The sequence below is a fragment of the Mandrillus leucophaeus genome, unplaced genomic scaffold (genome assembly GCF_000951045.1).
Source record: "Mandrillus leucophaeus isolate KB7577 unplaced genomic scaffold, Mleu.le_1.0 Scaffold729, whole genome shotgun sequence".
NCBI lineage: Eukaryota > Metazoa > Chordata > Mammalia > Primates > Cercopithecidae > Mandrillus > Mandrillus leucophaeus.
The window spans coordinates 33,361-45,586 of NW_012107908.1; the positions used below are offsets into that span (position 1 = coordinate 33,361).

The following is a 12,226-nucleotide window of genomic DNA, read 5'->3' on the forward strand; positions in this document are numbered from 1 at the left end:
ACCAGGCAGATGACAGTGCCAGTCAGGCCAAAAGAAAGGGGCTACAGACCCCATGCAAGCCTAAAATCAAGCAGGGCTGTCATGAAATCTTGAAGTTCCAAAATAATCTCTTTTGGGTCCATGTCCCACATCCAGGGCACACTAATGAAAGGATTGGGTCCCTAAGTCCTTGTGCAGCTCCACTCCTGTGGCTCTACTGGGTTCAGTGCCTGCAGCTGGCCTCAAGGGCTGGCATTGAGTGCTTACAGCTTTTCAGGCCCAGGGTGCAAGCTGCAGGTGGATCTACCATTCTGGGGTCTGGAGGCTGGTGGCCCTCTTCTCACAGTTCCACTAGCAGTGTTCCAGTGGGGACTCTGTCTGGGGGGCTCCAACCCCGTATTTCACCTCTGCACTGTCCTAGTTAAATGTTACACCTAAAACCGTAAAAACCCTAGAAGAAAACCTAGGCAATACCATTCAGGACATAGGCATGGGCAAGGACTTCATGACTAAAACACCAAAAGCAATGGCAACAAAAGCCAAAATTGACAAATGAGATCTAATTAAACTAAAGAGCTTCTGCACAGCAAAAGAAACTACCATCAGAGTGAACAGGCAACCTACAGAATGGGAGAAAAATTTACAATCTACCCATCTGACAAAGGGCTAATATCCAGAATCTACAAAGAACTTAAACAAATTTAGAAGAAAAAAATCAAACAACCCCATCAAAAAGTGGGCAAAGGATATGAACAGATACTTCTCAAAAGAAGACATTTATGCAGCCAACAGACACATGAAAAAATGCTCATCATCACTCACCATCAGAGAAATGCAAATCAAAACCACAATGAGATACCATCTCACACCAGTTAGAATGGCGATCATTAGAAAGTCAGGAAACATCAGGTGCTGGAGAGGCTGTAGAGAAATAGGAACACTTTTACACTGTTGGTGGGACTGTAAAGTAGTTCAATCATTGTGGAAAACAGTGTGGTGATTCCTCAAGGATCTAGAACTAGAAATACCATTTGACCTAGCCATCCCATTACTGGGCATATACCCAAAGAATTATAAATCATGCTGCTATAAAGACACATGCACACATATGTTTATTGCGGCACTATTCACAATAGCAAAGACTTGGAACCAACCCAAATGTCCATCAGTGACAGACTGGATTAAGAAAATGTGGCACATATACACCATGGAATACTATGTAGCCATAAAAAAGGATGAGTTCATGTCCTTTGTAGGGACATGGATGCAGCTGGAAACCATCATTCTCAGCAAACTATCACAAGAACAGAAAACCAAACACTGCATGTTCCCACTCATAGGTGGGAATTGAACAATGAGAACACTTGGACACAGGAAGGGGATCATCACACACTGTTGTGGGGTCAGGGGAGGGGGAGGGACAGCATTAGGAGATATAACTAATGAAATGATGAGTTAATGGGTGCAGCACACCAACATGGCACATGTATACATATGTAACAAACCTGCATGTTGTGTACATGTACCCTAGAACTTAAAATATAATAATAAAAAAAGAAAAAAGAAAAAGAAAAACAAATATTAAAAAAAAAGAAATTGAAGTAATAAAATGTTTAAGAAAGGCAAATGAAACCAAAATAATCGAGGCTCAGTAAGGTTAATTATTTGCAAAACTGCATAGATCATAAGACGCCGAGGCAGCATCAGAATATAGTCAGTCTGGCTCCCCGGGCTGTACCTTAACCCCTTCCCCACAACACTGCATGTGTATCTAGATGCAGTCATACATGCAAACACAGAACTTCAGGGATGTCAGAAGTCATCACTTCTCCTTCCAGGTAGGCACACATAAGTGTAAACCCAGAGGTTCACAAGAGTACATGCATGTAGGTAGAGTAGGCACTCACGTGTACATAGATTATATATATGCATGAAAAAACACCTTATATAGGGTGCACACATGTGTATGGAAACACACACGTGCATAGGATATACATATGTGCATGAACAAACCTCCAGCCCTGCTGCTACATGGCTCTAATTTCCTACCCAGGTGTAATAGATTACACTTCTGGAACCCAGGTTCCCCATAGTAATGTTCTTCACCCCTGGGAAAACCGCAGGGCCAATCCCCTCAGGGTTCTGGTATGCATAGAGGACGGGTCCCTGGATCTCCCTTTCTATCACTAATTCTCACTGTAGGTGAAGAACTGTCACATTTCTGAGGCTAGATCTGTGCTTCAAGAGGCCGCTTCTTCAGAGATCCAGAGCCCAGTTGTAACCCTCTGACAGCCCTGAAGCCTGTTCAGGCCTCTGAATCTCCTATCACGCCCACAGGTATGCAGGCTGAGTGGTCTTTGGCAATGGGAACTCTGGGGTCAATATCTTCATATAATCTTCTTCCCTTTTCCTGACTTTTTTTCCTTCATCTCAAAAACCAGGAAATATTGTCCCTCTATATATTTCTCTTCTTGCTCCCTTTGATTAAATATCAGACATTTAAAGTGCCTATTCTATGCAAGACACTGTTGTCATCATCATTAACCCCTGCCCTTAAATGGTGCAGCCCACAACCTACAACTTGAGACCCACAGAGCTATCTCCTCCAGGGAAACTGAGTTGGCAGAGGAATGAATAAACAAGAACATTTGGCCAATAAAGAGACTGGAAGCACACACTTGGAGCTGGAATCTACCACCATCTGGCTGTGTGTCCTTAGGCAAGTCACTTAGCTTCTCTGTACTTCACTTTTGGTACCTGTAAAATGGACTGTTGTAGAAACCAAATGACTTCATGTATATAAGGTTCTTAGAGCAGTGTTTCCATGTGTAAGTGCTATTTAATTGCTACCCATTACGTTACTATAATTGAGAATATTCATGGGAAGGAGCTGTAATAAAGTGGGTATCTCTAGACAAGAAAAAACGAGATGGGGCTTTCTCAGCTCAGCTAAGGAAGACAAGATTTGTTTTCAGCAAATCCCAATTGCAGTATGTCTGGTGGATCTGATGGCTACCAAAGGTATGTTGAGACAGAGCGAAGGTAATTATTCACAAAAAGAATCTCAATAGGCACATTTTAAGCATTCATTTGCCTAGAATCTAGAATTTTAAATCCAAGGAAGGACAAGGTAATTCATCTTAACAACCTGCCATTGCTAGCATAGAAATGAGGCAGATTGCTATGGGATAAGGCTCTGTGAACTCATGGCGGAGCTGAAACCAGAAACGTGTCCCCTGACTTTCAGCCCTGTGTTCAGTGGAATAGCCATAGCAAAACCCAGTTATGAGGTGCTATACTCACCATGGGAATCAGAAATGGTTGTGAGGGAATATGTAAGTCTGGATTTAAGATTAGGGAGTGTCACAAGACACAGAAGACCAGATGGGTAAGGAGAAAACTATGTCAGTGAAGGAACATGGTGTCTCCAGCAGAGAAGATATTCAAGCAACTAGACAATCGCTTGGGGACTCTGAGACAGGGAATAACTAATCATTGGAGCAATGGGTGGATGAGATGACCTGGAGATTCACATTTTACCCTCACATTTCTATAGCACAGTTAATTTTGGAGGTGTCTCATTTCTACTACCTTAAGGTATCAGAATAAGTTCATCAACTATAATAAATGTTCCAGTCTGGTAGGGGGTGTGGATAGTCATGGAGTTTTGTTTTGTTTTTTCCTGCTAAACTAAGTAGGAAATTGGAAATTAAGCTGAGATACCACCTTCTATGTAGCGAATCTCATTAAAAAATCAATTTCCCAGATGTTTTTGCCTTCTTTGAAATGACTAAAACCGAGGCTCTGATAGATTAAGTAACTGTTTGAAGGTTGCTCAACAGCAAAGTCAAACCTAGAACATTGTTCTTCTGGCTTCCATTTCAGAGGTCTCACCATACCACCAGGTTGACCTTTGAAATGGATATTAGAGAGAGAAGAAGAAATCCAGAATTTGGGGTAGCTTTAGGGTAGCCTAAGACTATTTTATTTCAAACCAAGGATTCCAAGGTTGCTAGAAAAGAGGAGATGGAGAACAGTGCTTGCCTTCACGATGGTCAGTCTGTTTTGCAATCAGGAACTGGATGCTGCTTCTGTGCATCTCAGCTTTCTGTGTCCCATGGCTGACACTGTGGGCACTGCCTGGTCACTGGGCTCTTCAAAAATGTGATGAATCTTCACATATATTGGAGAAGAGGGTAAGAAAAATACTAAGGAGTGAGAGACGAGACAGCCTGTCCTGTCCACAGCATCTGAGGAGTATTTCATTAGGTGGTGCCCGTAAAGAAGGGCAGGTTAGACTTATTGCATTATGTATTAACGGATGAGAATGGGACAATAAGCCACAGTTTTCACATAGCAAAAAATAGAAAGGCAAACTCCAGCCTTGATGAGGCTGGATGGGGAAAAAAGTTTCTATTGGCTTGATGTAAAAGTAATTGCAGTTTTTGCCATTACTTTCAATGACAAAAACCGCAATAACTTTTGCACCAACCTGATAGATCTGTCCCATGAAGAACTAGGGCACTTCTGCATATTCTGAGCAGCCTATCTCTGGAATGCTGAAAAGGCAAAGGTGGAAGGCACAGGGATCTAAAGCCCTATGACTCCAAGGCAAGCAAAGCTCCCTGAGAATCCATATTGTTAGACTCCCTCCTTATGACCCAGGATACGTAGCCTGTCGTTTCTGTGTTTATAGCTGCACTGATGAATACTGACTAGTCACGGATATGTGAGGCACCAGAAAACAAACTGACAACTTGAAATTTTAACTCATTAAATTATTGAGAAAGACAGAGGCAGAGCCAGGCGTCCCAGAAACTAGTGATTTGTCAGAAGAAAGACAAAACCAACAGTGGAGTGGAATCTAGCTGAGAACAGTCTGAGCCGGAGGAACTGGGTTCAATCCTGGATCTGAGGGGCTTAAGGTGTCCAGAAGAGCTTTCAACCTAAACTAAGCAGGAAATGGGAAATTAGGCTGAGATACCACCTTTTCTGGAGCCAAGAGACAGGAGGTAAAGCTCTAATCTAATACCGGAGTAAAAACTAGGCAGAAAAAAAGAGATTTCAGAGAACTGAAAAGAGAAAGACCCAACCTAAAAAGAACCCTGCCGAATCCCTAAATGGGACATACCGCTGAAAGGGGCCTATGCACTGAACACTGCTGATCTGGGTGTCTTACAGGTACCTTAAGATATCAAGGTATTCTCAGACTCCCAGTGAAAAGAGAGTAGAAAGGGAGAAACTAGGTTTCCAAAAACAGGCCTGACTGGGCACAGTGGCTCACACCTGTAATCCCAGCACCTTGGGGGGCAGAGGCAGGTGGATCACCTGAGGTCAGGAGTTCGACCCTAGCCTGACCGACATGGAGAAACCCCGTCTCTACTAAAAATACAAAATTAGCCAGGCATGGTGGTGCATGCCTGTGATCCCAGCTACTTGGGAGGCTGAGGCAGGAGAATCGCTTGAACCCAGGAGGCAGTGGTTGCGGTGAGCCAAGATACGCCACTGCACTCCAGCGTGGGTAACAAGAGCAAAACTCCATCTCAAAAATAAAATAAAATAAAATAAAATAAAATAAAATAAAATAAAAAATAAAAATGTGGGCCCAGGAGAGATCCTAAGGTCAGGTACTGGTGCTGCAAAATCAGAGAACTGTTGTTGAGTCAAGATCTGACAGAGCTGAGGTCCAAAGTCATCTACAGCCTGTCCTCTCTGAAGGCAAGGAGAAGAGGAGAGGATATGGCTTTGTGGAATGGGAGGCAGAAATGGGAACAGGAAGGAAGGAAATCGAAAGAATTCCAATACGTAGGAGCAAAGGATAGAGTGGAAGGAGTGGGTCAGCAAGGAGGCTGAAGGCACTTGGCAGTAAGACGACCTCTGTTGGCAGAGGACACACCAGCTTAGTTTCCTACTACACATGTACAGTTTGGGAAAGAGGTATGACACAGCAGTTTAAAACATAATTTGCAATCAGTGTGCCTGGGTTTGAATCCTAGATACACCACTCACCAGCTCTGTGACTCTCTGAATTTCAGCCTCCTTTGTTATAAAGGGGGAAATAGTGGTACTTCAAACATAGTGTTATTGTGAGGATTAAATGAGACAAGGGCTAAGCACAGACTCTGTCTAATAAATGTTAGCTGCCTTTTTCCAGTTTAGTCACTTTCCAACTGTCTTTGCTCATTCAGGAAAGCGGAAGCATGGATAATGGGTAGCTTTCCACCAGCACACTGCCCACCCAGCATTGTTATCCAATTTGGAAAGTGCATTCTTGCTGCCAGTGTGTACTCCCTGGTTTCATGTGGGCCAGTGGCTAAGAGAAGGACACTACACAAATGATGAGGAAGCAAGGAAAGGAGAAACAACCCGAGATGACAAATGTCCACAATGTGAAAATTCCAATAGAGAAAGATGAGAAGTATAGAAATAGTCCACATTTCCTGTCTATCAAGGAAGAGAGGAAATACCTTTTCAGGTGAGATGATGTGATTTAAAAGGCTTAGAAAGACTCCCAGTCCCTTCTCGTTCTTCCCACCACTAACAAGACCCATCACTAAAATGTCATTTCTCTAGCTGATTGTGTGAGCAATAATACTAACCACGTGTATTAGGGTTTGACAAACTGTCACTCAACTGTCACTTGAGTCTCCAAATGACAGTGGCAGGTGCGGAAGAACAGCACACACACAAAAACCAGCCCCTACCCCACACACACACCCCATCTTATTAATAGATACACAGAACTGTAATGACTTGCCCAAAGCATGAGAAAATATACAATGCTGTCAAATCCAGCTAAATGAGAGGGGGTTAAGCTACTACCTCTGAGGTAAACATCGCACTAATGTTAGAAACTCCAAGTTCAAGCCCAAAGGATATCAAATAGCCCTTCACCCCCAACAAACACAATGTCCCAGGAGTGAGGCTGAAAGACACAGAGAAGGAACTGGGGAAAGAGTTCGGAGAGTGAAGTAGATACATTCCCCAGGAATAGGATGAAGAATAGTTGTCTCAGGTTGTAAGTATCTATTAAGATTTTCAACGTTCATAAACTCCAACTTTGCATTTCGTATCTCAGAATCTATTCCACACCTTAGAAATTCTCTCATGAGTGCAATACACACAAAAACATCCATCGTAACTGTCTGTGAGGGACAGTATGGCTCCAGTACAATCTACAGTGTGCATATAGATCTATGGAGAGAAAAAGTTGGCTAGGAGATGAAATTGTTCAGAACTTTCACCCTTTTAATTATAAAATTAATGTAAAAAATCATGTGTTCATTATTTTTAAATACAAGCAATATAATCTCACCACACCAAAAAAATGATAACTATGTGAGAGAATGCATATGTTAAACAGTTCAATTTAGCCATTCCACAATGTATACATATTTCACAACATCATGTTGTACACTATAGATACAATTTTTGTCAATTAAGTAAATATATATGCAATATAAAGTTAAATATGGAAGTTACTTCTCACTCCAGCCCACTTCAAGAGGCAGCCACATACGCATAAACACACACGCCAAAATAAGCACAACATATAAGAGTTATTTTTGTTACAAAAATAGGATTATTCTATATGCATTGTTCTGCAACTCACTTGTGTCACTTAGTAAAACATCATAAACAGTGGTATAATAGTGATGGCATCACTTGGCAATAAAGGGCTCCAGCTCTGCCACCAGACTGCCTGAATTCAAATTTCAGTTTTACCACTTACTCATGGTGGGATCTGGTAAGTTACTTAACTTGGATAAACTCTAATTTTTATCTATAAAATTGGAATAATTATAGTGCCTATCACTTAGGATTTGGGGAGAATACAATGATTTTTAAAAACAGGCAAAGTACCTAGCTCAGTATGTGGCATGTACTGAGTGCTAATAAATGTTGGCTAACATTAGCCATCTTATTTCTTTAGAGAGTGCATGCTATTGAGTAACAGGAATGCACCATAAATTGTTTAGTCATTCACCTACGTGTATATTGAGATTGTTCCCTCTATGGGTTGCTTTCGTTGGTTGGTTTGCTTGGTATTACAAGCAACACATATTGTGTACTGCACAAATATGACTACTTCTAAAGGATAGAGTGCTGTAAGTAGAACCATTGGATAAAGAGATGCAGATTTCCAACTCTGATATAGACTGTCAAAAGGTCTACACTGGGTCACACTTTCAGTATATGTGAAGGTCTATTGTCCTTTGGATATGATCCCCAAAAATGTAGTGCCAATCTGATAACTTATTTTTATTTGTGGGTTACAAAGAAGTTTAGGCTTATTTTTTTCCAAATGTTCCAATTGTCATAAATAGCATTTGTTTTATAGCTCATTCTTTTTCCATTGCTATGAAATAAATCTTTATTATATGTTAAGTTTAATGTAGATCATGATCTAAATATAGACATACAGATATACAAAATGTTTTATATTGGTCAATTTTTAATTGTTCCCTATGTGTGTCATTATCTTATTGCTTTTCAATATACTGTGCTTTTATCTGGGGTTAAAAAATTTCCCATCATTATTCTAATGTTTCCAAAACAATGTTGTCTGTCTTTAGCCATGTAATACTCTAGATGGATTTTAGAAAAATCTTTTCAAGTTCCACTAAAAATTCCCTTCAGGTCTTATTAGAAGTGCATTGAATTTTATTAATAAGAATTCATATTTTAAAATACAGTCTTTCTTTTCAGGAGTATAGTTCTCTACATATTCAAATATTCATTTTGTGTTCTATTATAGTTTCTTCTGATAGGTCTTACTCATTCTTTTGTATTTATTTTGTCCCTCAGGTTAATTTCTAAGTATCACCTAGACTTTCTTGTCATTATCAATTGAAACCTGTTCTTCATTACATTTGTCTAATACAGAAAGAGCATTAATACTTTTAGTTTTACAATGCGTCTGACCACTGGTGAAATTGCTATAGGCTTTAAAAGATTTTCAAATAATTATCTTGAATTTTTTAGTACACAATTATGCCACAAAAAAAATGACATTTTCTTCTTTTTTAATATTTATGCCTCCTGATTCTTTAGTTTTGCTTTGTTACTCACTCAGTCAACCATCTCAGCAGTGTAGTTTAATAATGGTCATAAGGCTATCTCTGCCTTCTCTTTCCATGACATTGGTGGAAATAGGACTCTTAGAGTCTATGTTTTATAGTCCTGCGATATTTTAATGTTGAGAATGAGGGCTTCATAGTTTTTTAAATCAGAAAAATTAATATATTCAAAGAACTAATCTTGGTTACATAGGCTATTTCTGGGAGTACTCTAATTTTAACTGGTATCCTTGAACCAAAAGATGATAATTAAAGTAACAGATTATATTAGCCAAAGAGAAATGCTTAAATAAATATTAGAAAGATTTGCTCTGAAGATATAAGGAAGTTATCTGAATTCTACAAGTACCAAGGAGCCTTGGTTAATTCTGTTGTGCTTAGTTTTGTTCTATTCCAACTACTACTACCGTCTATGGACCTCTGAGCAAGAGAGAATGCTGAATGAGATAACTTCATTCATTGGGATTCCTTCTGTGACAGCATGCTAATTCTAAGTAGAACCCAGCAACCTCTTCCCCGGGACAAAAAATAATAATAAGGCTAAGGAGATGGCCAAGAAACTACCTCAGAAGAATCTTTACGAAAGGAAATGAGAACTCAAGCAAATTAGGCCACGTGGAAGTTCCTATGAGCACATGGAAAATCTTTAGTTTCTAATTTAGAAGACAGCTTGGCATCCTTTAACCTTTCTCTTGTTGAATTTTACTATCTGTTTCTCTGTAGTTTCAGAACTAAACATTCTTTCAAAGTATAATAGCAGTAAGATTTTTAAAATAGATTTGAGGTTGGGGAAGAAGCTGTCTTGGTCAAACTGCCCTTTACGTCTCTCCCACTGCTTCTCCAAACCCTATCCAGGAAGTCCAGAGACATGGAGACAAAGAATTACAGCAGCAGCACCTCAGGCTTCATCCTCCTGGGCCTCTCTTCCAACCCTCAGCTGCAGAAACCTCTCTTTGCCATCTTCCTCATCATGTACCTGGTCACCGTGGTGGGGAATGTGCTCATCATCCTGGCCATCTACTCTGACCCCAGGCTCCAAACGCCTATGTACTTTTTTCTCAGCAACTTGTCTTTCATGGATATCTGCTTCACAACAGTCATAGTGCCTAAGATGCTGGTGAATTTTCTATCAGAGACAAACGTTATCTCTTATGTGGGCTGCCTGGTCCAGATGTACTTCTTTATGGCATTTGCGAACACTGACAGCTACCTGCTGGCCTCTATGGCCATCGACCGGCTGGTGGCCATCTGCAACCCCTTACACTATGATGTGGTTATGAACCCACGGCATTGCCTACTCATGCTATTGGGTTCTTGCAGCATCTCCCACCTACATTCCCTGTTCCGCGTGCTACTTATGTCTCGCCTGTCTTTCTGTGCCTCTCACGTCATTAAGCACTTTTTCTGTGACACCCAGCCTGTGCTAAAGCTGTCCTGCTCTGACACATCCTCCAGCCAGATGGTGGTCATGACTGAGACCTTAGCTGTCATCGTGACCCCCTTCCTGTGTATCATCTTCTCCTACCTGCGAATCATCGTCACTGTGCTCAGAATCCCCTCTGCAGCCGGGAAGTGGAAGGCCTTCTCTACCTGTGGCTCCCACCTCACTGCAGTAGCCCTGTTCTATGGGAGTATCATCTATGTCTATTTTAGGCCCCTGTCCATGTACTCAGTGGTTAGGGACCGGGTAGCCACAGTTATGTACACAGTAGTGACACCCATGCTGAACCCTTTCATCTACAGCCTTAGGAACAAAGATATGAAAAGGGGTTTGAAGAAAGTAAGAGACAGAATTTACTCGTAGAAAGAACAAAATGTGGCATGTTTTCAGGACATGACCTAAAAGATTTTCAGTTTAATCCTCCCTTCCTAACCATTTCCATATGGCACTCAAAGAGGTAATGAAAAATGGTGTTGGATACCAGTAAGAGAATTAACCTGGGAGCAAAACACTCAATTTCTTTTTTTAAATTATTTTTATTTATTTATTTATTTCATGCTTTAAGTTCTGGGATACATGTGCAGAACGTGCAAGTTCGATACATACATATCCACATGTCATGTTGGTTTGCTGCACCCATCAACTCATCATCTACATTAGGTATTTTTCCTAATGCTATCCTTCTCCTAGCTCCCCACCCACTGACAGGCCTCAGTGTGTGATGATCCCCTCCCTGTATCCATGTGTTCTCATTGTTCAACTCTCACTTATGAGTGAGAACATGCGGTGTTTGGTTTTCTGTTCTTGAATTAGTTTGCTGAGAAGGATGGTTTCCAGCTTCAACCATGTCCCGCAAAGGACATGAACTCATCCTTTTTTATGACTGGATAGTATTCCATGGAGTATATGTGCCACATTTTCTTAATCCAGTCTGTCACTGATGGGCATTTGGGTTGGTTCCAAGTCTTTGCTATTGTGAATAGTGCCGCAATAAACATACGTGTGCATGTGTCTTTATAGCAGAATGATTTATAATCCTTTGAGTATATAACCAGTAATGGGATGACTGGGTCAAATGGTATTTCTAGTTCTAGATCCTTGAGGAATGGCCACACTGTCTTCCACAGTGGTTAAACTAATTTACACTCCCATCAACAGTGTAAAAGTATTCCTATTTCTCCACTTCCTCTCCAGCATCTGTTGTTTCCTGACTTTTTAATGATCGCCATTCTAACTGGTGTGAGATGGTATCTCAATGTGGTTTTGATTTGCATTTCTCTAATGACCAGTGATGATAAGCTTTTTGTCATATGTTTGTTGGCCACATAAATGTCTTCCTTTGAGAAGTGTCCATTCATATCCTTTGCCCTCTTTTTGATGGGGTTGTTATTTTTCTTGTAAATTTGTTTAAGATCCTTATAGATTCTGGATATTAGCCCTTTGTCAGTTGGATAGATTGTAAAAGTTTTCTCCCATTCTGGGCCAGGCGCAGTGAATTGAGACCAATCTGGCTAACATGGCGAAACCCCATCTCTACTAAAAATACTAAAAAATTAGCGGGGCATGGTAACATGCACCTGTAGTCCCAGCTACTCAGGAGGCTGAGGCAGAAGAATTGTTTGAACCCGGGAGGCAGAGGTTGCAGTGAGTCGAGACCAAGCCATTGCACTCCAGCCTAGGCAACAGAGCAAGACACCATCTCACAAAAATTAAAAAAGAAAGAAAC

At 40.8% G+C, this 12,226-nt stretch overlaps 1 protein-coding gene across 1 annotated transcript; it reads left to right on the forward strand.

The window, feature by feature from the left end:
• The first annotated feature begins 3,558 nt into the window (after positions 1–3,558).
• On the forward strand, positions 3,559–10,863 carry LOC105528661 (olfactory receptor 1L6-like). The gene is made up of 2 exons (XM_011965482.1): positions 3,559–3,576; positions 9,844–10,863. The coding sequence occupies exon 2, from the start codon at positions 9,928–9,930 to the stop codon at positions 10,861–10,863; it is 936 nt and encodes a 311-aa protein (XP_011820872.1). The 5' UTR covers positions 3,559–3,576; positions 9,844–9,927.
• The last annotated feature ends 1,363 nt before the right edge of the window (positions 10,864–12,226 follow it).

What these genes read in the sequence shown, in the direction of transcription:
- LOC105528661 (XM_011965482.1), top strand. Translation starts at nt 9,928, where the DNA reads ATGGAGACAAAGAATTACAGCAGCAGCACCTCAGGCTTCATCCTCCTG.